The sequence below is a fragment of the Rhinatrema bivittatum genome, chromosome 10 (assembly GCF_901001135.1).
Source record: "Rhinatrema bivittatum chromosome 10, aRhiBiv1.1, whole genome shotgun sequence".
NCBI lineage: Eukaryota > Metazoa > Chordata > Amphibia > Gymnophiona > Rhinatrematidae > Rhinatrema > Rhinatrema bivittatum.
In genome coordinates this window covers 84,352,507-84,378,993 of record NC_042624.1, presented here as the reverse complement: position 1 = coordinate 84,378,993, position 26,487 = coordinate 84,352,507, and the positions used below count along the sequence as shown (strand labels likewise).

At 43.1% G+C, this 26,487-nt stretch overlaps 1 protein-coding gene across 8 annotated transcripts in view; it reads right to left on the bottom strand.

Annotated features, from left to right (window-relative positions):
* Positions 1-26,487, bottom strand: part of ODF2L (outer dense fiber of sperm tails 2 like) — a 192,372-nt gene that overhangs the window by 161,366 nt on the left and 4,519 nt on the right. For 5 of the 8 annotated variants that reach the window (XM_029617769.1, XM_029617768.1, XM_029617765.1 and 2 more), the window contains exons 2-4: positions 8,659-8,761; positions 7,655-7,744; positions 3,282-3,449 (exon numbers count right to left, since the gene is read on the bottom strand). In XM_029617769.1, coding sequence (XP_029473629.1) covers positions 3,282-3,449; positions 7,655-7,744; positions 8,659-8,760 — 360 coding nt within the window. In that variant the 5' untranslated portion in view covers position 8,761. Of the gene's footprint in view, positions 1-3,281; positions 3,450-7,654; positions 7,745-8,658; positions 8,764-26,487 lie in introns of all 8 variants that reach the window. The other 3 variants (XM_029617767.1, XM_029617771.1, XM_029617772.1) reach the window with 3 other exon arrangements.

Genomic DNA, 26,487 nt, shown 5'->3' with positions numbered 1-26,487 from the left:
GGGCCTAGCACTGACACCGGTGGGTAATGCCTGGGACTCCCAGGTCTGGTGAAGGTTGAGGCCTCCTCTCCAAGGGGTCGCACTGGTGCCAAGTAGAGACGGTGACTGGTGACGTTGATTGCGGGACTTCCCTTGATGCTCAACCCGGTCCTTCTCCAGTGCCAAGGAAGGCGAAGATCCCGATGTCTTGGAATGCAAGAACACTGGAGATGGCCTATCTCTGGCCCCTCTCGAAAGAAAGGGTCTCAGAGGAGTGGAAAGGGATGGTGTATCTAAGGGCTCCCCGCGGCCAATGCCCCCGACAGCAGAGTAGATGGATCAGACATTTTGGTCACAAAAAGCTTTTCCATCTAATCCATCCACACGTGAAGGCCTTTGGGGTCATCTAATCACAGAGAGTGCACCCCCCAGACGTCGTGCAATGCTCCCAGACAGAAGATACAAACCTCATGCAGTTCAGTGATAAGAACATAAGAACATAAGAAAATGCCATACTGGGTCAGACCAAGGGTCCATCAAGCCCAGCATCCTGTTTCCAACAGTGGCCAATCCAGGCCATAAGAACAAGGTCCGCAGGCACTGGATGCATCATCTAAAACTGGACGACACCATAAAAACAGCCGGCGAGCAGTCAAAGGCCATCGAAGAGCGACACACCGGGAATCGACCATAACAAGGGAGAAATTAAACCTACTATGCCGTAGGAAAGACACCGACTGGTGAAAGAAGGACCTGGCGCAGTAACAGTTGAAAATCAACCGGAAAAATCTTTGAAAATGAAGCGAAAGAGCAGAGCTCCACTACAGCCAAGGCAAACACTTCACGGAAAAAAAAGAGAGGCACTCTTGAGTCTTAAAAATTTGATGCAGAGAAAGGTGTCAGCAAGCCAGTTGACATTTGGATCATAAATCCAACACTCACTATTTTCTATCATTCACCTTAAAGTGAGTGCAAACTGACAAGCAGTTAATGCTGAAAAAAGTCATTTCTAATTAACTCTTTTTTTTTAAATCTTTTCCATTGCACTAAAACATTTCAGAAAAGAATTCCATGCCATACGAATAAAAGAGAGACCCAGACATCAGCTGTTTCCTTCTTCACTGCTTCAAAGAAATAATTTGAGGGAAACTTATCTGAAAACTCTGTGCTCTACTTGAACTGCTCTTAGTCTATCAGAGATCCATATTCAGAAGCATTTTGATGGATAATTCAGAAGTTATCCAGCTAAATGAATATCTAGCTAAAATTTAGTTGGATAACTTAGGGGTGTTCCAGGGGCATTTCAGGGAGGTGTTACATTAGCCAACTAAGGGCTGGATTCACTAATGCCGCAAGGCATAGTGAATCCCGCGGTAACGGTGGGCGGGGGGGCGGTCCTGCGCTAGCCGGCAGTGATCGCACCTCCGTGGTGCGATCGCTGCCGGCGCCATGCCGAATAACTACACCATAAAAGGTGTAGTTATTTGGCGCGAAATAGGCAGAGATACGGAACCTTACCGTTTCGCTGTCTGCGCCGTCTTCGCAGAGTCAGCCCCGGTGACGCCCTGATTCCGCCCCAATGTAGCTAGCACACACTCCGATAGAGTTACCCGGATACCTTAGCCAGCTAAGTCTGGTCAGGCCAAAGAGCTGTCCTAAAGTTAGCCGGATAAGGTTGTCAAGTTAATTTTAAGATAGCCAGCTATATTTAATAGTGCAGCTGCACTACTGAATATATCTTCAAAGTCAGCTAGAAAAGTTGATCCAGCTACCTTTTCTATCCAAACAGTGACTGAATATGGACCTCACAGTGTTTATGCAAAATGGAAATCTGGCTGGAGAGACAGTATATCACTCTTTGTAATGGGATTAAATAGGAATTTACTCAGGTAGATTGCACTGGGTGAAATTTGTCTCTCCCAAAACAGCTAAATGTACGTATAAAGGTAAATTTTAAAAGCCCAGCATGCAACAAAACCAGGAGATACGTACATAAGTCAGGCCGGCATGTGCCATGTGGATTTCAAAAGGCGCCCGAATACGCACGTATCTTCCATTAGCACACAAAAACATTCTCGCAAAAAAGAGGCGGGGGCGAGGGCATGGGCTGGGCAGGACATGGTCGTTTCTGGATTTCTCAGAGAAAACAGCATGTAAATACTTATGCACACAAGCGCGTACTGGGGTCCCCTGCCATGTAACTTTATTTCTACTATGGATGACGTGTAAGTCAGAAAACAAAAAAAAGTAAAAAGGTGAGTGGGGTTTTAAAAGTCAGGGTTAGCAGGATAAAGGGGAGACTACTTAACTAAAGAGGGTTCCGTAGCCCATTGCCTTACCTGGGCGAACTGGAAATGAACTGGGAAAACTGGTAATTGCATCGGCGCAAGTCTAAAATTCCCCCACTTATGCAATAGAAGCAGCTTTTGCATGCATAGGTGCGTGCCTACTTAAAATTACACGCACATGTGTGCATGTTCAATCTATTTTATATCATGCACGCATATGTTATAAAATGGCTCCGCCCCCTTGGCATAGGCCGACAAACATGCACACATGTGCACCCACATACCTGTTTAAAAGTTACCATCATAGGTTTTCATGGCATGCATACTTTTAACCAGATTTTAAAAAAAGGTGTTCTTGAAGGAGGTGTTTAAATTTGGAGAGTAAATGGTGTATGTGCATTGCATTTTCATATGTATACATGCTGTTTTACCCCCGATCTGCCATAGGCAGAAATATCAACTACAAAGTTATGTACACACTCAGTACAAGAGTATCTGATAGCTAAATTGAGAATTAGCCATAAGTTATTTGCATACTAACGTGCACCTGTACTTTGCAACTATGCGGGCTACTAAAAATTGCCTCAACATGCTTAACCTGAATATATGTACTTCCACAAAAGTACGAGACTTCCATAAATAAAGGCTGTCACTAATTGACATAAGAAGTTTATATGCAGTAGTTTATTTAAGGAGAGTACTACAAGAGAGCTCTATAACATGGTTGAAATTTGTTTTTTCATTGTCTCTGTTTATTGTGGCACTATTTTATTTAATTTTGTTTTGTTTTATACTTGATTTGTTTTAGTTGTTTGTTCCGATTTTATTCTTTTGCACTTATTTTTATTGTGGGTATTTTATATTTAAGGATTTGTACTTTATGATCTATTTATTTATTTTGATGATAATTTGATGTTTTTACTTAAATTATGTATGTATAACATTGTAAACCACTTAGATTTTATAATAAGTGGTAGAGAAATAATTTTAAATAAATAAATAAGATTCACTTACTCTGTTTTTTGATCTGTTATTTTCTTTCAGATGGCTTGCAGAAGGCCCTTTATAATCCTTGGCTTTTCCAAATGCATCATCTTTGCTAAAGATTGAGTCAGTGAACTGAATCACAGAGCATATTTTCTCCACTTCTCCAGGTGAAACAGATAGACCATCACTTGCTCCCTGATTACATAATTCATATATTATCTGTTAAAACACTAGTAACACATACTAAAAAAAAAAAAAAAAAAGCAAGCATAAATTACATAACATCTAAACACAAAGGGGACGATTAATCCATAATGGAATTAGGAGCTATCTGGATATGAATAGCTATTCAGACTAGCTGGCAAATAAAATTTTGCAATTCACTCCCAGACAGTCTGTATGCTCAAGCAGATGCAAATTATCACAAAATACATTATTTGCTTAATTTCCTTAAATTTGAGCCTCATTATTTTTTTTTGATTTGTGAAACTCGCTTGCATGATGTTAGTCCCCAAAAGGAAAAGTGAGGAAACTGCATGGAGCATGCACAGGCTGTAATGTCAACACAAATCAAATACAAAAATCCAAAAACACCTACTCCAACTTCAATCTCCACCATATATTAGTCACCAAACAAACCACAAATGCTGCAAGAGGCTAAGAACTGATGTCAGCATGTGTATAAAAGTCACACACTTCTTAAGATCCAAACATTTTTTTCTCAGTATCCTGCATCCCCAGTACCCATGCTTGCATATAGAAGAGGCTGATTTTATCTGTTTACTATCTCTCTCACACCTTCAACAGTATAGTCAGCCCACACAATATCAGGCTCACTACCATCCAGTCCAAAATTCCTTGTATACCTCACACTCAAAAGGGATGCATACCACTGCACCAGAAGACAACCATGTCACACACCAATATCTACATGGCTCTAGTGACACTCGTCTTGCCTTTTTTTCCTACCCATTCTCTTTAAAATAGCAAACAGCACAAAGGCACTGCAAACGCTGAAAGTCATGGACTCTTTAAAGTTCTCACACTACACAGATCTGAACACAGCACAGAAAAGCAGGCATCATGTGATCATGGGTATTGTTTGATGAAAAGCCTGCAATAGCAAAGAACAGCATCACTGACACCAGGCTGAAATGTCCATCCATCTTTCTCCAGCTGGTCTACCCAGACCAGTACTGGGATGAAAAGGTATTGCCCATAGGTACTGTCCAACTTCAATAAGTTAGCTATGTCTTATCACCTATTTTCTGCATGAAAAATATAGGCTCCGCATGCCTTGCTGATAGGTCTAGAATAAGACAAACTTGACACAACATTAAGATTTTGCTTCCCAGTTGATGGGCTCCATCCACTGTGACATCTGTTTTTGAAAGTTATGCATTCCAACAACCCTGCCCAACCGGTTGTTGGCTGCTGGAAGACCCAGAGAGGTTTCAAAGGACCAGGGGACTTGCTATGGTTCACACAGCCAATGTTGCTGGTTAGTAGTTCTCCGTACATGTTTATCATTGTCCACCAAGAAGTCTGCTGCCTGCATGTAGACAGTGACAAATTTAGGTTTTTGCCAGCACTAGCTACTATCAGTCTAATGCCCCTGTTGAACCCCTCCCCCCAGGACCTCCAGTTTTTCCACATGGGCACGGTTTAAACCCCGGCTGACGGCTCTGTTTCTTTGACATTTCTGCTCTTAAAACAAAAACAGCTGAGGAGAAGAAAGCTCCGCTTGCGATCACGCGCTAGTAAAAAAACAGACTGAGGAGAATCTGTTACTTTCCTGAGCGGGAACACACGCGCAGTCGCAGAGGACAAAAAACTCTAACCTCTGCTTAGGAAGCTCCACCTCCCAGGCTCTGATGGACAGTTCCCATGACAGCATAGCTAATTCAGTCCTGCTATCAACTGGAAAAAGTTATCTTAACTTTAGAATGTGTTTAAGGCCCTAGATTTTCTTTCTAATACATCCTCCGTATTTTATTCGCAATTTAATGCGGTGCAGTGTGTGCTGTCTGCCATGGCTGTCTTTTCTGATGCTACCAATGGTTAGCATCACTATTATTTATTTATTTGTAGGTTTTTTTTATTTATTTAAAATATTTATATACTGTTTTACCAACACAAGGTTGACCAAAGCAGTTTACAATAATAAAAATCTGATATAAGATAATATTAAATAAACAAAAATAAACAAAAAAAATACAATCAGTTCATAATCAATATAAAATAACAAGTAAAAATATATCATAAAATAGATAAAATACTATAAATAATTACCATTATTTTAAACAAAACTACAACAGATAGAAAACAAGATATGCAATCCTGAAGGTAAAATTAGAAACTTGTGTTGTACTGGAGATGGACCCTTGGCCTGGTGCAGGATTGGTACGGCCCTCTGGTCGGACCCAGAGAGTGCCTGCCACCAGGAGGCAGAGTACACGAGGAGACAGAGACTAGCTGGAGCTTCACCAATAACAGTCCAGGATTTCCGCAGGTTGAGACCTTGGGTACCCGGACCGCCTGGACTTAGGTGGGCCTCTGGTGGTCTCCTGGAGAGGTAGCAGAGGAGTGTGCCCACCACGAGCAAGGGTGAGTGGCTGATGTAAAATGGATGGACTAGACCCAACTTGTATCACCAATAAAAGTCCAGGGTTTTTACAGGTTGAGCCCTTGGGTACCTGGACCGCCTGGACTTAGGTGGGCCTCTGGTGGTCTCCCGGAGAGATAGCAGAAGAGTGTGCCCACCACGAGCAAGGGTGCGCGGCTGATGCAAAATGGATGGACTAGACCCGAAGTGGAAGCTCCGGAGACCAGGGAGGAAACAGTTCAGGAGGGTCCTCCGGGCGAGACAGGCAGCGCCTGCGGGTCTAGTCAAGGTGAAGCCGCGGTTGGATTCCCAGCAGGCTGGTTCGATGGTCACAGTAGGCCAAGAGAAAGTGCCAAGTGAAGCACAAGGGTCAGAGCCAGAGTATCAGTCCGAACATAGTCAAGGCTAGCAAAGGTCAGTTCCAGGCGGCAGGCAGAGAATGGTCAGGCAGGCAACGGTCAGTTCCAGGCGGCAGGCAGAGAATGGTCAGGCAGGCAACAGTCAGTTCCAGGCAGCAGGCAGAGAATGGTCAGGCAGGCAACAGTCAGTTCCAGGCGGCAAGCAGAGAATGGTCAGGCAGGCAGAGGTCAGTACCAAAAGTCAGTCCAAGAGGTACTACCTGAGAAGGATACAGGAACACAGAGACGCTGGAACAGGAGACACTGGAACAGTATGAGGCAAACTAGCACGCCAACGGTGTTGACCCAGTTGCCAAGGAAGGGATCAGGGGACTGGGCCTTGCCTTATATACAAGGCGCTGGTGATGTCATCAGAACGCGCCTCCCTTGAGTTTCCCGTGCTTGTCCCTTTAAAAGACTGGACGTTGGCCACGTGCCTAGGGGAAGGGCTGAGACGGCCGAAGACGCAGAGCCCCATCGGGAGCTCCGCTGCGAGGCCTGCAGGGATGAAGACGCTGAGGAAGGCCGTAGTGAGCAATGGGGATGCCGGGGGTTAGCGGCAGCAGCCAGGCCAGCGCTTGTGGAGGGCAGTGCGAGATGAGCAAGTCTGGTCGCGGCACCCATGCGGCCGGGACACACAACAACTTGTTGGTTAAATGCCATTAAGTCTTAACTTTTGATTCTCAGGATCCTTTTTTTTTTTAAACTAATGAGTAAATAAAAGTAGTGAAGATTTAGAAGACTTTTGAAAAATCTGCTTGTTTTGATTTGGCTCAACCAATAATCCTCTAATGGGAATGGGAGCTTAATCAAATGTTGGCTCGTTACTCTGTAAAAATTACAAGAGCATGGTCCTTAGATATCTGCTGTAAACTGGCTCAACAAAGACCTCTCTAATGAAATGGGAGCACAACCAAACGTTGGCTCGCTACTCTAAAAATTACAAGTGTGTGGCCTAAAATATTTCTTTTTTTATTCAAATCTTATGCCAGACTAGTAAAATAAATACTGCTGCTCCATCAATAGGTCTTCCATCAACTTGAGGCAGAGAATACTAGTTCAATCCAGTGTTTGCTTAGTTGTAGTACTGATGTCAGAAATTAAAAATAAATAATAATAATAATAAAAAGAATGTTCTCTGCCTCCAACAGCTGGTTAAGTCACTAATCCAATCGTTTTGGACTTATATAACAGAAAAGACAAGGAACATCTGCTTTTTGTCTACTATTTGTCTTCTTGAACCACAAACTGCTGGGTGTGAAACAACCCCAAACAAAACGTGGTCATATCATTGGACTGTGTGTGACAAAATTTCCTGAATAAATATAAAATTTAGTAGAGTTGCAAAAATAAAGATTTTTTTTTCCAGTTGTTAAATTCTATCACACAAGTATTACCTCCCGTTGATGAGTCTTCTCAGAATGAGAACTTTGTCTGGCTTTTCCACTTTTCAGCTTCCCTGTATTCATTTCTACAGATTTCAGATCCTAGAAAGTGTTAAACACAGTAGTGACAATGCTTAATTTCCTATGATGAATCATAGAAATAAGAAATTGAAGGAAATTAAACCTTACACAGGGACGGTAACTTTGAAACAGCCACACAGGCTGTATGTCGGCTCGCACCAACGGACGTGGCCATTTTATACCATACGCACGTATATATTGCCACTTTTTCCATGTAAATGGGGGGAATTTTATAAGGAATGCACACTGACACTTACCAGTTTCACCAGTTCGCTCCCAGTTCGCCTAGGTAATGGATAGAACTTCCTTATCCCCTTAGTTAAATAGCCTCCCTTTTACCTTGTTAGCACCAGCCCTTAAAACCCCGCTGACTAGCCTATTTTTTATTACTTACATGCAGTAATAAAGTTTACGCAGCAGGGGACCTCGGTGCGCACATTTCATGTTAAAGCCCCCAAATGCCCGTGCTCCACCCAGATCATGCCCACATCCACCCCTTTTTTCTGACTAATTTATGAGCGTACACACCTTTTAAAATCCGTGTAGCGCATGCCAGGCTTTTAAAATTCATCCCCTAGATTTTGCAGTATTGGATAACTGTTGAAAAATGGCTTTTATGCCTATATAATGGAAATACCTCTACATGAAAAAGATATTTGGTGAAAACTTTGAGCTCCCAGGAACCCTATTTTTTATAAACACAGCAACGAAAAGATGGAATACAAATGTTTAATTAACCTTTATATTAAAAATTAAGCAACCAATTTTGACCTTTCTGCATCTGTGTAAATACAAACATACAGTAGTAAATAAGGCCTTTAGAAATAGGTCTGTTCTCCAAACTTGGGAGTCCAGAAAGTCTTTTCTTTTGCTGTTTCCTTTTTCTAAAATAAATCAGCAAGTCTAGCATTAATAAAACATCAGGATGAACTTACCCCAGATTTAAGAGAGGGCAACGTCCTGGGCTCAGCTTGGGTTGTGAGTGAAAGTATGTTGTAAGCATGTTCAAAGGAAAGTGCTGAAGATCTGTTCTTCATCCTAAAAAAAGAGAGAAGTTTGAATACAATCTGAAAATCTAAAAAAATATGTGCGGAGCTTGCAGGTCATGTGGTTAGCAACAGCAGCAAGATTAGAGTCAATTATGTTTCAAATAATGCAACATAAGAAAAACAGAAAACAGTTTTCCCATTTATTAACTAATAAATAGTATAGATTCTACAGGGTACAGGTGAGCAAATTTTGCACTTAAACTTAACAATGCAGAATACAAAAGAACAAAAGCAGAACTGACTGTAGCTATTTCCAAAAACACCAGTATCAAAGAAACAATTAATAGATGAATTATGCTGGAAATATTCAGATTTGTGGTTCTTTTTGGAAAATCACTGTAGATGTACCACACAGTAATTATGATATACTATTCTGACATTTTACTGGGAAAATAGAATTATTAGTAGTTTTTTAACTCTTTATTTATGATTTTAAGACAGTTAACAAGTTAAACAACTTGACAAGAAATGGTATAGAGAGAGCAAAACAATTTAGAAGAAAAAACCTTATCAGAATTACATAGATCTCAATAATACCCTGTTAGACCACCATAAAGGGGGATATTCCAATGGAAAATATGCGAAGCAAAATAAACAACAAATTTTAAATTTAAAAAAAAAAAAAAGGCCTCACCATACTAAAGTGTTAAGCTCTCTAATTCCTAAAGTCAGAACACATTATTTAAGAGCTAGTCAATGTGGAAGAAGAATCCTGTCTTACTTTATCATTCAAAAAGGAATTAAGCTGGGACAGGTCAAAAAAAACAAACATATTTAACTCCAGCGTATTTGATAACACATTTACAAAACAAAATATAACCAAAAATAGCTCCCAAACTAATTACTGCAGAATGCATTAACAGAAACGTTTTCTTTTCAATTTACTTTAGCAACATCAGGAAACATGTGATCTTATTTCCTAGAAACAATATGTCTCTCTTTCGAAGAAACATTTTTAATACAAAGTCCCAGTCTGAGACCAAGGCAAAGATGACAATTAAGGTTGAAGATGTAATTCCCTCTTCCACTGAGCTCTCAAGGAAAGAGGATAAGTGAGATATATCAGTTGGAACAATATCTGCAGGCCTTTGTTCAAATGCAATGATACCTTATCTGGCAAATAATCTTTTGAAATAGGTGGAAGCAAATTTTCTTTGATGGATAATACTTTTAGAAAATATCTACGAAGCATCTCAACTGATGTTGTAAACATTTTCTTAGGAAAGTTTAGAATCCTGAGATTGCATCATCGAATATTATTTTCCAGGTTTTCCATTTTGTTTTGTAGTAACAAATGACCAGCCGAGATAGTAGCCACTGACTTTTGCATAATTGTCCCCTTGGACTCCAGAGCTTCAACTTGAGCTTTAATTTCCGAAACTTGGGACTGAGAAGAGTTAAATGTAGTAGTCAATTCACGTTGCTGAGAAACAAATTGGGAAACTTGATTTGAAAGACTTGCAATAGCTTCCCAAATTATATCTAAAGTAATATTAGGAGGCCTTATTAAAGGAACTGTTATTACTTCCGATGTAAACGCTGTAGGTTGCCCAGCCGTCGATGGTATTGGGGAAATATTCTGCAGAGATTCACTTCCATTACTTAACCGGCAAATGCTTTCTCCTCCATGCTGGCCCCACCCGATGCTGTTGCTGCCGGCTGATCTCGATCATCAAAGTGCAACGGGAGCAGGCTGATTGCGTCAGCTTCTCCCGCGGGGGGGCCAGGCTGAGAAGGATCCTGACACGGCTCTGGCAAAAAGGATGACTCGGGGTCCGGAGTCGACAGTGATGGAACACCACTCAACTGACCTCCCAATGAAAGCTCCTGGCTCCGGACAACATGCTGGTCCATCGAGCCCGAAAACGGCAAACCCTGCGAGATGTCGGGGAATTCTCTGGCCCTTCCTTTCCCCTTCCCCATATTGCAGGTACTCAAATTGTAAATAGTGAGAAGAAATTTAAGAGAATAAGGAGAGTCCGGAGCGCCACAGATTAGCATGCAGCCATCTTGGATTCCCCCCCTTATTAGTAGTTTCAAATTATCACCTACTAACATTCAGCTCTTTGCATAAAAAAGACATGTTGTGTTTAGCTGCTTCTTTGAGAGCTCTTTAGTACATTGAATCTTTTACTCTGATTCTGCTGATTCAGGGACCGATGCAATAGGACATGCATTAAAACAGGCATTCTTATTGAGCATCTGTTTTCCTAACGCATGCACAACCAAGTCTTTCTGGGCGTCTGATGCTATATTTTAATGAGCTGCTGCATTAAAAAGGACGTACTAGGGAAGAATTATGCGTCCCTAGCACTCAAATGCATCGGGCGCCCAAGAGATATGGCAGTACGCCCATAATTGCAACAGGGCTCAATATGAGTATCTGTTTTATCCCGCTTCAGGTCGATTTCTGGACGCCCAATAAATATGCATAATAACAAGGGAAGAAATCGGCCTGGAGCGTGTATATTGTGGGTGTATTATGGGGCAGAATTTAAAAGTTATGCACGCGGCCTACATTTGTGTGCGCTACCTGGCGCGCACAAATGTACGCCCGATTTTACAACATGTGCGCGCAGCATGTTAGTTAGGCTAGTAGGCTAGAACTCAACCTGTCCCCATTAATAGAAAACATCACAACCTGCATTATCATGGATATTCCCGCAATCGTCCTGGGTGACTTCAACCTCCATATTGATAAATACCTCCCTCATCCACCTGCGAACTCCTAATGGACACCATGACGGCCATCGGATATAAACAAATAATTAACACCCCCACCCAAAGATCAGGTCACGCACTTGATCTAATATTCATCAATGGGAAAATTTCTTCCAACGTCCCACCCACAGCAACCACTATCCCTGGTCAGATCATAAACTTCTACAAACCAACAGGTCAATACAGTAAAGTGCAGCCGTGGTTACCCTGCTCCTAACCCGCTTTCTACTCACTTTTCGGCCGCATTAGTCCAACCCGCGATACACTATCCCCTTTAACCCATTCTTACCCGCCTCTTTAATCAATCACCGGTAACCCCTTCCGCCCGCGGCATGTATATTAGATGTAAACGATCGAATTAGCTATTCCCTCCCATACAGTAACGCGCGCCCCGACTATCACTTTTTTAACCTGCCGTTTTGCCTTACCCTGCGTTAGAGGCAGGGGTAAGGGTTGGCGGCAAACTTTCCCCCCAGCCCCCACTCACCTGCCCTGGCCGCGTCCATAGCTGCTGGTCTCCGGGGCAGCCCCAGTCCTCTCCCCTCCTCCCGAAGCAACGAAAGCAGAAAAAAGCGAAAAAGCAAAAGAAAAAGTAGCAACGCAGCGGACGGTTCTCCTACACTTGGGATTGCCAGTCCTCTCTCCCCTCTCCCTGCCCCCCTCCCCTCTCCTCCCGAAGCAAGGCTGCTTTACATGCCTTGCTTCAGGAGGGGAGAGAGGACTGGCAATCCCGAGCATAGGAGAACCGTCCACTTCCTGGTACCTGTCATTTCAAATGTCATTTGAAATGACATTTGAAATGACAGATACCAGCGTATCCTTGAAGCGTTAGGCCAGCGCACCCAGGATACTGTATAGCGCTCTATACAGTAAAATGGGTTGCGTGGGCCTAACGCTTCACGGACGCTTCTTGGACGCAGCTTGCATTTGCAAGCTATTTATATACAGTATCGAGCGGTAGGTGAGCCGGACTGTGCGTTCGGCAACCACGGGTGCGCCTGGCACTAATGCAGCTCTTCCTACCGCTTCTTACTGTATCGGCCTGCAAATTACACCAGGAAACCCCCCACTCGGAGACCAACAATCTCAATAAATACAATGAATTTATCAAACCTTGCACCAACGAGGACTTAATTGAAATTCTCCCAGAAACCTTGAAATCCCTAAACAAGAATGACGCAAACTCCGCCATAAACTCCTGGTTCACCATCAACTCGGAAATAGTAAGAATTAAATGCCCAATTATCAGAAAAGAAATCAAGCCATCCACCAAATATAAAGCCCCATGGTATACCCCAGAGTTAAAAAACATCAAATGTATACTAAGAAGCTGAGAAAAGATGGAGGAGAAACACTACTCCCTACCTAAAAGACAAGTACAGAACCATTCAATACAGTTACAGATCAGATATCAATAAAGCCAAGCGTGAGTTCTACACCAAGAAGATTCATAACTACCAATTTAATCCCAGAACCTTATTTGTGTATGTAACGGACTTCAGACAACCAATTCACAACTCACCCGCAAATGATAATCAAACGAGAACTTGCGAAGAACTAGCCCAATTTTTCAGGGACAAAACAACAACCTTAATCGCAAAAAAACCCTCACGTAAACAACGTTATGACAACATCACCAACCAGACCCAAAGCCAAATGGACACAATTTGAGACCGTTGCATCATCTGAAGTTGAAGCAATCATCCAAAAAACAAACCCCGCCACACATCCCCTCGACCCCATCCCTATAAAAATCCTGAAACAAGTCTCCAACATTATTGCCAGACCCATAGCTGACATAGTCAACCTATCACTCGAACAGGGTACCTTCCCAGACAACCTTAAATGTGCCATCATCAAACCTATTCTTAAAAAACCTCAACTCGACAAATCCGACTTAAACTTCAGGCCCATCTCCAATCTTCCCTTCCTAGCCAAGATCCTAGAAAAAATGGTCAATCGCCAACTCTCCGATCATCTGGAAAACCAGAACATATTATTTCCAGCCCAAAACGGCTTCAGAAAGTTCTTTAGCACTAAAACACTTCTACTCACCCTTGACGACACAGTCCTCAGAGGTCTTGACAGCGGCTGCTCCTGCCTATTAATCTTGACATTTCCACTGCATTCGACACCATCAACCATTAAATACTAGTAAATAGATTAACTGAAATCGACTTATGCGACTCCACGATCAAATGGTTCATCTCCTACCTATCAGGCAGATCCTACAAAGTAAGACTAAACTCAACAGAATCCAATCAAATACCCCTTCCACACGGCATCCCGCAAGGATCTTCCTTATCACCCACCCTCTTTAACATTTAAATGCTGCCCCCCTGCAAATTTCTATCCGGACTAGGCCTATCCTTCTACACAGATGATGTCCAAATTCTGCTCCCATTAAAGAGTCCCTCGAGAACACCTTAAAATTCTGGGAGACTTACTCATTTGAAATCACTCATCTTCTCTCACAAATGTCTCTTACACTCAACCATAGTAAAACTGAAATCTTACACATAACAAACAAAACCATCACTGCTCTTTCCCACTATTGCACAGCCTCCCATATGACGAATCAAATAGTCTCCACAGTAAAAGACTTAGGTGTCATCATAGATAGCGAGCTAAACTTTAAAAAACACATTAACTCTGTAATAAAAGATGGATACTTCAAACTCTAAATCCTTAAAAAACTCAAACCACTTCTCTACACCGAAGACTTTCGAACTGTGCTGCAAGCACTACTATTCTCAAAACTCGATTACTGTAACACCCTTCTCCTAGGCCTCCCGGCTGCGACCCTCAGACCAATGCAGCTTTTACAGAATGCAGCTGCTAGATCACTCACTAATCCTCAAAGACCTCTACTGGCTGCCAATCCCATTCAGAATACAATACAAAGCCCTTACCCTTATTCACAAAATGCTCAACAATGAAAGGATTGACTGGCTTAATGCATCCTTACACTATCACAACCCCCAGAGGAGTCTTCGCTCCTCCAACACTGGGCTACTTCCAATTCCCCCATCGAAAGTGGCGCACTTGAAAACTGTAAGAGAGCACGCACTACCAGTGGCAGGCCTGGCACTCTGGAACAACCTACCAATACAGCTAAGAACAGAGCCCATGTCACAAACTTTAAAAAAAAACAACCTGAAGTAATGGCTCTTTCAAAAAGCCTTCTCATCGGCCTCCTAAAACCAACCACCCCCTGCACTATACAAAAAGAAGCTACCCGCCCAAAGATCACCCTGGAAGACATTACATCGATACTCTCTGACAATGCTCATAATAGCATCCTGTTATGTCATCACTGTAAACCGATGTGATATGTCAGATCGAATGTCGGTATATAAAAATAAATAAATAAATACATACATTTATGGGTCGGGGTGGAGAGGGGAAAGGGAAGAAAGGTTAGCAGGGGGGGATAGGGAAGTTCCCTCCCAGTCCGCTCCTTAATTGGAACGGTCTGGGAGGGAACTGGGGGAGGCCTGATTGCATCGCCGTGCATATCAATACAAAATTCGACCCACATATGCACGCGCCGGAAAACACGCGTTTTAAAATCTACCTCTTAGAGTACAGCAGATTAAAGTAAAGTTTTCATATACTTTTAACCCTGATCTTGCCACATTTAGATGTAAAGGAACCTCTATCCAAGGAGCTATGTTGCGGTGGTTTGTCAGCCGGGGGAGATTCACTTCTTGGACCCTAGGCGTAGTTAGGGAAAACCATTCCTCACTACCTCACAATTCAGATGAGTGGTGCCTAGAAAGTGCAGGAGGAAACCCCAAAATATCCAGAAAAATGAAAAGAAACAGATGCCAGTACCAGTCACTGTCCATTCACCACAAAGGGAAAAAAGTACAAGGAGCAGGAAAATAAAATAGTATAAAGTCTGATTTGGTGGTCAAAAAAAGAATTTTATTTTAGTTTGAAGATAAGTATCCAAGCAAGTATTGTGAAATAACTATATTCAAACTCAGCATTTATCTGGATAACTCAAAAATTATCCAGATAAATGCCTTTCAATAGCAACCTCTTGATGATTTTTTTTTTTTAATAAGAATAGATGAAGTTACAGATGGCTAGGTGTACTATTTTGATTTTGGGTGAGGACATGCCTCCCAAAATGTTTATTAGTGATAGGGGCATAATGGTCTTGGGATATGATGTTATTTAGATTGCATGGGGTATCCCTGGGAAGTTTTTACTGTGACAAATGTTTAAATTTACATATTTGGGATTGGTACTGTGCCATATGGTTATGTCTCAATCTGCTAGATCTTTGTGATGACAATGTTTATGACTGTGACTTTGGTTGATGTTTTTGTATTGTTTTTGGATGGCTTTTTGTTAGCACAAAAAACAAATGCAATGAGACATCTCAGTGTATTTGGTTATTGTTTTTTGTTCTTAGTTTGTACATATGCCATGTCAGGAGATTTTACATTTTTGCTGATGTATGCCATCTTGGAGAGTCAGAGTAGACTGGAAAGACTGGCTAGAAATGAATAAATTAAATTAGTTGTATTATGCTTTCCTCACCCTGTCTTTGTTTTATGTTCTGAAGCTTCATAATTGGCTTTGTGATGATAGGAGGAAGATGCGTGAGAAATATGGCATATGTATATATATTGTGGCAGAGCACAGGTGAGTAAACCTTTTTGTTCTGGGGCCACATTACAAGTTATCAGCCACAACAGGGGCTGATGGAAGGAGATCCTCTTGGAGCTCCTCGGCATGACAATCAATCTCCCAGCACTTGCTGCAGGCATTTCAATATCTAACAGGCTTAAGCACCACTATTTTTAGCACCTGAAGAGCCCCTGCAATCATGGACCCTCTACCAAAATCAGCAAAACCTTCAATTTAACAAATACATATTTTAAGGGCATGAGATACAAAACATTTTCCTGGCTAGTAGACTACTTCACCTTGGTCACAAATGCAGAACACTGATAAAATGTTGCGTTCGTGCCTGCTCTTGCCCTCGCTCCACCCTCTCTACCTCTGAGGCGACTCCCTTTGGGTCTGATGGACAGTTGCTGCCAAGGCTTCTCCTCGCTGTTTTTTCCCGGAGTTCCCGGGCTGGCCTGATGCTGCGGATCCGCCAAGTCCATGATGATGTATGGCGTGTGCGCTCTGAAGTTTGTACTAGCAAGGGCGCGAACCTCGGGGGTGTCCCCCCGTAGTGACGTCATCCGCTTCCAACATAAAAGGTCTTTGCTTATGCTTACGAATCGAGTTAGCAAGGGATTGATTGCGGGGATCATCTCGACCCACTTCATTCTCCGCTGCTCTGCCTCTTTGAACTTACCAGGGATACCTGCTCCTCGGGGGCCCCGCTCTCTCTTGTTTTCAGATTGCTAAGACGGGATCCGGTACTCGCTCCTCGAGGGCCTATGTCCCTGAACGCTCAGAAGACTCCCTATTGCCTGGAAGCGATCGCAGACGAGAACATTGTGAGTTTCTATTCTGGTTGCAGATAGTAACCGGTACTCGTTCCTCGAGGGCCCATGTTCCTAAAAACCCTCCGAAGACTCTCTTCTATTTCAGAAGCTATTTCATATACAGATATTGTGAGTTCTTATTTCAGTTTGCATATAGGAACCAGTACTCGCCTACAGGCTCCTGTTCCTGAATATACTAACTATTCTCTATTGTCTAAGAAACCATTACAGAGATAGATAACTGTGAGTTACCATCGCTCTCTCAGAGCTGTCCCTGGAACCAGGTACTCGATCCTCGAGGGCCTAACTCTCTCCAGCTACTGAGCCTTCCTAAGAACATAAGAACATGCCATACTGGGTCAGACCAAGAATCCATCAAGCCCAGAATCCTGTTTCCAACAGTGGCCAACCCACTATTCCTATTAATCTATGTGAGTGTATCACTACTTCTGGTTATGTATCCAGCATACCCTGTCTACTCACTATCTATGAGTCTCTCTCTACAGCTCAGCAAACCCGGAGATAGAAGTTCCAGAATCTGAAGGACTTCAGCCCTGCCGGACACATCAGCTCACTACTGCCACCTCTGGTGGTTCTACTACCTGTCTAATAAAGAACTATCTGTGTCTGTCTCCATACTCCAGCCTAGTCGGTGGTCCCTCTCATGATATCCTCCTGGGGATGCTGTCATCTGCCATCGGCCCAAGGATTCACCATTCTACATTAGAGTGCTCATCTCTCACACTTCAAGAGCTGAGTACAACAAACTGCTACCTTGCAGTCTAACCCTCAACTGTTGCTAACATCTCCTTCCTCAGGAACTGTATCATAACCAATTGCTACTTCTTAGCAGGAACCATACAGATGGCCAACACACCTCCCTTCAGGGGAACTCTCGTATACCAGGTTGCCACTCTGTGCAGAGATCCATAACAGATACTAACTCCTCCCCTCTGGAAGAACAGATCTTATATGGTTGCTGACCTCTCCCCTCTGGGGAGCAACTCTATAACAGTTTGCCAACAGACTGCTAACCCTAGCAGAGTCGCTAACAGATTGCTAGCTCCTCCCCTCTGGGGGAGCAAAGCTCAACAGGATTGCTAACTCTTCACGGAGATTCTTAACAGACTGCTAACTCCTCCCCTAGGGAGGAACAACCCTAACAGTTTGCTAACTCTGCAGTCTAACACCTAACAGATTGTTAACTCCGAGCAGCAAACCTAACATAAAGCCTCACTAAATAAGAATAAAAAGACCATAAAATATAAACACTGGTCCACTATTGTGGAATTATATGCCAGAGCAGCTTAGACTCATATCTGATGCAAGAGAATTCAAAAAGAACTTAAAAACTTGGCTCTACATGCAAGCATTCTCCAACTGACTCTAGTACCTTAAAGCTCCTTATCAATGTGTCATCTTTTGTTTAAGAGATGAAAATTATTGATTTTTGTTGTTTGTCAGTTTTCTTTTTATCATATTTTGGTCATGCCTTTGTCTGTGATTTTATATCCGGCTTTTATGTCTGTTTTACTGTAACTCACCATGATTGTTGGCATGGAAGGTGCCAAATATCTTTTAAATAAAAATAAACAGAAAGGTGCAAACAAGAAACTGAACTGGAACAGACTACAAGCCAGACTCAAATGCAGTGCAACAGTGCAAAAACCTCACCATTCCTCATGAGACAAAATCATGAAATATAAAATCAATCATGATAGTAAACCATACTATTAAAAAGAATATTTCAAAACAGGTGACTACTAAAACATCAAATAATTAAGAATAAGGATAAAAAAAAAACTTTAAACATTTCCCAAAAATCACTTAAATATTTCAAAACTGCAGATATATCAAACACCATCCAATAATTAAAACTAATAAGGATAAAAAAAAAACATCCTCAGCTCTCTATAACTGGAAACTTTTGATTTCCAGTCACCTTAAGATTGCAGTGGATTAGTGAGGGGAGCTGGGGGGGGGGGGGGGGGGGGGCAGGAGAGGAGAATACACAAATTTCCTCCTTTCTCTCTCATATACACACGTGTTCAAACACAAACTCACACTCATGCAACCTTCTACTCTCTCTTCTTCTCATTCCCCTCTTCTGCTTTCTTCTGTCCCATTCCCTTTCACTCACCTTTCAGTCATTCAACTCTTCCCTGTCACTCAACCTCTCACTCTCTTCACTTTCCTCAGTCACTCACCACCTCATTCCCTCCCATTCTCTTCCCTTGCTTCATTCTCACCCTTTCCCTTTCCTCTCAGTTACTCACCCCTCACCCCTTCCCTCCCATCCCTCCTCTCTGTCACTCATCCTCCCACTCAGTCCCCTTCCATCGCAGTCACTCAACCCATTCCCTTTTCTATTTCCTCATTCTCATCCCCTTCCCACTCAGTCACTCATGCCTCCCTCCCACCCACTCCCTTCCTCTCTATCACTTACTCTTTCCCTCCTACTCATTCCTTTCAATCATTCACTACCCTCACCCCCTTCCCAAGCCTCTCTACCACCCCTTTCATTCCCTTACTCACTCATATGCCTTCTCTTTTACTTAGAACCTATATGACTCATCCCTCCTCCCCAGGGTGTCATCTTCCTGCTAGCTAGATGATAGAGGCCTGCTAGCAGGTCACCATAAGATCCACAGCAGCATGGGGCCTCTCTTTACTGGGTGGGGGAACCCTGCCAGTGCGCCATCATTTGGGGGCCTCTCCTCACTACCAGCACATCATTAAATGACACCATTGCACTTTTGAAGCATGTCACCTAGAGAGTGTTACACTGATGACAATTTGCCAGGCAGACACTTAGGGGGTCAAGTCGGAGCATATAATGCAGCGTTTGCACAGGATAGGCAGGCCAGAAGAAAGGTCTTCATGGGCTGCTTTGACCCACAGACCGTAGTTTGTACATCCCTGTGGTAGAGGAAGCTTGCAATGTTCTTAGAGGGTTTGATAGTGGCCGACGCTATTTGCTTGTCCTTTTAGATTTGTCCGCCAAGTTCGATACGGTTGATCATGAAATTCTTCTTGCTAGATTACAGGAAATAGGACTCACTGATGTTATATTAAAATGGTTTACATCCTTCTTAAATAATAGAACATTTGCTGTAAAAATCAAGGATACCATTTCTGATAAGTTAAAGTTATCAACTGGGTGCCCCAGGGTTTGGCCTTATCAGCCGCACTTTTTAATATTTACTTACTTCCCCTAAGCCACTTGTTAACCGGTTTGAGTTTAACTTATTTTATATACGCTGATGGTATTCAGATTTTATTTCCTATAGAGAGCGATCTAGAATCAACCCTGAAATTGGGTGAAATGTATTTAAAAAATTTGTTGGTCAATTACTTGCACAAATGAAATTAGTTTTAAATATAGAAAAATCAGTATTTATTGTTTTAGAGAGAAAAACTATTAATATGAACAGAAAGCGATTAAGCTTAACAGCAATCTAGATTTTAAACTAGCTGATACAACAAGGAACTTAGGAGTGTTTATAGATAACGAGCTAAATTTTAAATCACACATAACAAAAAAAGTGAAAAAAGTTTCGGAAAATTAATGATGTTGAGTCGCCTTAAATCATTTTTTTCACATGAAAATTTTAGATCCATACTGCAAACAATGCTATTCACTAGATTAGATTATTGTAACTCCACAATGTTAGGCCTTCCAAAAGTGACAATTCGTCCTTTACAGGTACTCCAAAATACTGCAGCACGCATCTTAACCAATTCAAAAAAGAAGGACCATACTACTCCTATCTTTCGAGAATTACATTGGCTGCCTGTAGAATACAGAATAATGCATAAAACTTTATGTATTATTTATCAATACCCACGTTAAGATCCGTGCACTTGTGTGAAGTAAGAGATCTTTCAATTTTGATTACCGGGCCTAAACACTGGAATAGATTACCACCTGAACTAAGGCTCCAACAAAATATGAAGAAATTTTAAAAAGACCTAAAAACTTGGCTGTTCCAACAGGCATTTGAGAATGATACCCAAGCCAATAGCTGAGACCCACATACTGCTTTTTTCTCTTTTTCTCTTTCCACTTATATTGTAATCTATTTTTAAGTGAATTTTATCTGATCTTATCTAATTTGTCTATAATAATTTTATATTGATGTAATTGTAAACTTTCTATTCATTCTATATGTATTTATTTTTTAATTTGTCATATTGTAAACCGTGGAGATGGAATTTTTTTTCCGTGCAATGGTATATAAAAATTGCATAAATTAAATAATGGCATATTTGAAGCAAAATGGAGATGCCAGAATTCCCGTTGGGGGGTCTGGTATTTCACGATCATTTACTTGCCAGTAATTTGAAATCTACAGAAATGAATTTGGGGACTACTGTATTAGTAGTTCTGGATAGAGAGTAGAGATTGCCTTGGAGCTGGAGCCTGGCAATGCAGCCATCAGATTTAGTAGACAGTGAATACAACCTCCTTGAGGGCCTGTAAGTCAACAATGCAGTGCAAAAGGAGACAGTGGAGCTGCCTCCTCAAAAGCAAGTAGGTTCTATCTTATGAGATTAACTTGAAAACTTTTTTGATGGCCATTCAAGGCACAGAATGGACAAAAATTTAGCAGTAGAGAATATAAACATAAATATATAAGAATGATTGAAGACTTGAAAAAGGTAAAAAGGATATATTTTCCATCTCTTAGCTGTTGAAATTTAATAAGGAAGTGAATGTAACTATTATTAGAGAGAATATAAACTTTTCAGAAGTAACTGGATAATCTTACCATTTGAGGACTAGAAATTCACAGAATAATCAAAACTGACACATTGATGCAATAACTCTAAGCAGCCACTAGATGCCTCCAGTACGCCATCAAAAGTCAACTGAACAACGCTGTCCCAAAACAAACATCTTGGATAATTTAAGACTTAGCTAACACTTAAAAAGGCATTCTCTTAGGACTATCCCACTTCATCATAAAAAAAATGTATTAATTCTTCTATAGTATGCTGATTTTGATGAAGACACAAATGTATTAGATGGACTTTTAACTGCTAAATGTGCTGGAGACTTGGGAAAGTAAGATGCAGTCAGTTTGTTAAAAAAAAAAAAAAAAAAAGTCCTCACAAGTGGATGACATCATCAGATGGAGCCCAGCATGGAAAATTTCTGTCAAAGTTTCTAGAAACTTTGGTACACTGAGCATGCCTAGCATGCCACAATCCATGCAGGGTCTCTCTTCAGTTTCGTAAGTAGATTATGAAAAAAATAACAACAAACCAGGAGAACCCAACTCTGTGAGGTGGCATGTGGGTTTCCTGAGGACCAACATCCTGCTGTCCTAGGAGAACACCTGTTACAGGTAAGCAACTTCGTTTTCTCCTAGGACAAGCAGGATGGTAGTCCTCAAGTAGATGAATCCCTACTACAGACTGGACCCAAAAAAAATGGGACCAACAGACACCAAATCAGGTCCCAGCCTATTAGAGTCAAAAGAGACAAAGAGTTGGGTGGACTGTCTGTGGCCTGCTGTCTGGTCCAGGTAGAAGGCTAAGGCCCTCTTACAATCGAGTGTGTGCAGCGCCTGTTCCCCTTGATTGGAATGAGGTCTAGGGAGGAAAGTAGGCAAGATGATGGATTCGTTAAGATGGAAATCCATCACCTCCTTCAGCCTGAACTTAGGGAGTGTGCACAGAACCACCCTGTCATAGAAAAATCTTGTATAGTGCGGGTAAGTCACCAAGGCATGCAGTTCACTGACTCTGCGTGCCAACATGATCTCTACCAAGAATATGACCTTCCAGGTCAAATACTTGCGAGCAGAGGATCACAGCGCTTCAAACAGTGGCTTCATCAGCTGGGCCAACACCATATTAAGGTCCCAGGAAACTGTGGAGAGCCTCAGCTGAAGCAACATATGCATGAATCACCCTACTATGGGCTGCTCAGAGATGAACAAACCATCCACCTCCTGGTGGTAAGCACTTCCAGCACTCAGATGTACCCGAACGGAGTTGGTTTTAAGCCCAGCCACTGAGAGGTGCAGTAGGTAATCCAGGAGTTGCCGGGTAAGGCAGGAGAAGGGGTTGAGACCCTTCTGCTCACACCAGATGGTAAATCTCCATTTCAAAGCATAAGACTTCCTGGTGGAAGGCTTTCTCAAAGCCACCAGGACTCGAGACACCTTCTCCGAAAGGTCAAGAGGTCGCAAGATCAACACTCAGGCTGTGACGGAAAGGGCCCGGAGGTTGGAATGGTGCAACCTGCCCTGATCCTGCATCAGAACTTCTGGGGCAGTCCCCAACAGATCAGAACCTGCCGGGAGAGATTCCGTAGGAACGGGAACCAAACTTATCTCGGCCAATGGGTCTTCGATACTAACGGGAGTGGAGGATACATGTACAGGAGGCCTGTCCCCCAGTGAAGGGCAAAGGCGTCCGTGGCTGGCTTGCCATTCAACCTGGACAGGGAGCAGTACCAAGGAACTTTCCTGGTGTAGGGGGAGGTAAATAGATCCATGTCCGGGGTTCCCCAAAAATGGAAAATCCAATCTGCCACCTCCTGCTTCAGAGACCACTCATGGGGCCTGAAAGTTAAGCTCAGCCTGTCCGCCACCACGTTCTCTGCACCGACCAAGTACACGGCCTGGAGCAACATCTCCTGATCCAGCGTCCAGACCCAGATCTGCACCGCCTCCTGACAAAGGATCTGGTGCCCCCCTGCCTGTTGATATACCACATGGCTACCTGATTGCCTATCCAACAAGGTGATCCTCATCTGGACCGACAATCTTGGAAGGCCCACAGAGTGTACCAGATCGCCCACAACTCCAAGAAGTTTATCTGACACAGAGCTTCTCAGCTGGTCCAAAGACCCTGGGTGTGGAGGCCTTCTACATGGGCACCCCATCCCAGGTAGGATGCATCCATGGAAAGCACAATCTGGGTGGGAGGAGCCTGAAAAGATATGCCCTGTTCTAGATTGGAATGGGGCCTCCACCAAGACAGGGAAGCCTGAAAGAGGGAAAAACCTGAAGCAGATTTGAAGGCCTTGGGTCACCTGACGCCTCTGAAATCGCAGGGACCACTAGGCCTGGCGCATATGCAGACGGGCGAAAGGAGTGACATGGATGATGGCAGCCATGTGCCCAGAAGCTGCAGCATACACCACACGGACACCGGCTGGCGTTGCTGGACTTCCTCCGCCAGGGACATCAACGTACATGCCCTATCACAAGGCAAAAAGGCCTTCGCCTGCATCGCATATAACACGGTTCCTATGAAATCCAGCAATGACAACTGATGGAGATGGGACATCGGGTAATTGATCAGGAACCCGAGGGACTCCAAAACTCGAATGGTACAGTGTAACGACCGCAAAGATCCTGCCTGGGTGCTGCTTTTGACCAGCCAGTCGTCCAGGTATGGGAAAACCTGGATACCCTACTGGCACAGATAGGCTCCCACCACGGCCAAACACTTTGTGAAGACCCATGGCACGGAGGCCAAGCTGAACGGGAGCACGTGGTACTGAAAATGCTAACAAGCCACTACAAAACAGAGATACTTCCTGTGACTTGGGAGGATCTCGATGTGGATGTAGGCATCTTTCAGGTGAGGGAGCAGTCAGTCCCCTCTCTGCAAGGGAGGAATCAAGGTACCCAAGGATTCCATCTTGAATTTCTCTCTTTTTAGAAATTTGTTCAAGGCTCACTGTTCGGTTCGGAGTTAACAGTCTGCTTGGGAATAACAATCTGTTGTTATTTAGGAGAGTTGTGGGTGGATCCTTGGACCGGTGGCAGATGACCACGCCCCCGAGGGAAGATCCCGAGAGGAACCACCGGTCAGGCTCAGAGTATGGAGACAGACACACACTAGTTCTTTTATTAGACAGTATACTGAACCACCAGAGATGGCAGTAGTGAGCTGGAATGTCCGGCTGGGCTATAGTCCCTCAGATACTGGAACAGCAATCCTTGGAGGCTGAGCTGTATAGTGAGTAGGCAGGGTATGCAGAGTTCATGTACTGAACCAGATGGTCAGCCTTGGATAGAGTCTAAGGACTTATACTTCAGACCTAGCAGGCAACGGCTCAACATCCACCGATAAAATATCACAAGAGGACTATTTTCCCTGATGAAAGGTCCTTGAACGGACCTGAAACGTGGCTACGTCGGTGACCCTTTAAACCATCAGATAAGTCGGGGTGTTGTATGAGCTTATTTTTTAAGCCATTAGAGACTGCCTATTATGCCTATCTAGGTTGTTTTACAAGCGCTTTAACAGTTCCATCTATACCCTTTGTCGGGATCATTTAATAAGGCTGCCGGGAGTGTCAATTTGAAACAAGTTTACCGTGGGAGTGATTTTATTCACCTTGATCAGCAAGACAAATATTTTATATAGACAACAAAAAAAGTTTTTTGAAAAAAATTTTTTTCACTTTAGCATTTTCACATGTCGATGGTTCACACAGGATGGAGGAGGTCCGTTTATGATTATATTCACCATCATATTACCCCCGGTGGGGATCTATGATAACTGCATATGAAACGTTCCTCTCCTTCCACAAAAATGTTTTGCAATACCAATCAATATTTGTGAATTATTGTACTCTTTTTTGAGTGTTGAAATTCAATAGAGTGAAGGGATAAATTTATTATGAAGGATTCATTTTGTGGCTTTTCATGTGCTTGTAGCAATCCTTCTTAAATTGCTCCGGTGCTCATTGATAGTATTCTGAACCAGATGGTAACACTCACACAATGTCTCATAGAAGCCCAGGAGCTGGAATGAATAGGCCCTCAAGGAGCGAGTACCTGGTTCCAGGGAAAGTTCTGAGAGAGTGATGGTAACTCACTGATGTAGTTGGCAGTGATGACTTCCAGGCAGAAGAGAGTTCCGAATAAGTCTGGGAATGAGGGCCCTCGAGGAGCGAGTACCGGTTCCAGACTGTCACCTGAAAAACAAAGGAGAGAGCGAGGCCCCCGAGGAACGGGTACCCCTAGTAAGTCCGAGGAGGCAGAGTAGCTTGGAAAGTCAAAACAAGTCCGTAGTCATTCCTTGCTAATTCGATCTGTTAGCAATTTCTAAGACCTTATATATCCGTCGCGGGTGACGTCATCGTCGGGGGATGCCCCCCGAGGTTCGTGCCATCGCCGGTACTTCAGTCGTGGCCATGCCGCGCGTGCGCCCCTAGGCCTCCAGGAAACATGGCGGGTTGCAGCATCTAGCCGGTCCGGGGACGCCGGAGGGCCTCGGCACAAGGACGCTGTGGCAGCCAATCTTCCCGCGGACGAAGAGGAAGGCGCTAAAGAGGTAAGGAGGGTGGAAATAGGGCGACGGGAACCGGACACAACACTCACAGATCGAGGATGGGACAGAGGCCTCCTGTTCTGTTTGGAATCAAGAAGTAATTGTCCCTGATGTCCCCGAGGAACGGGCTCCACTGCCCTAGCCATTAGAAGGGTGGACAGCTCCACTCGGACCAGTTCCAGATGCGAGATGGGATCCCAAAGTGGACATGGTGGCAAATCCAGTGGAATAG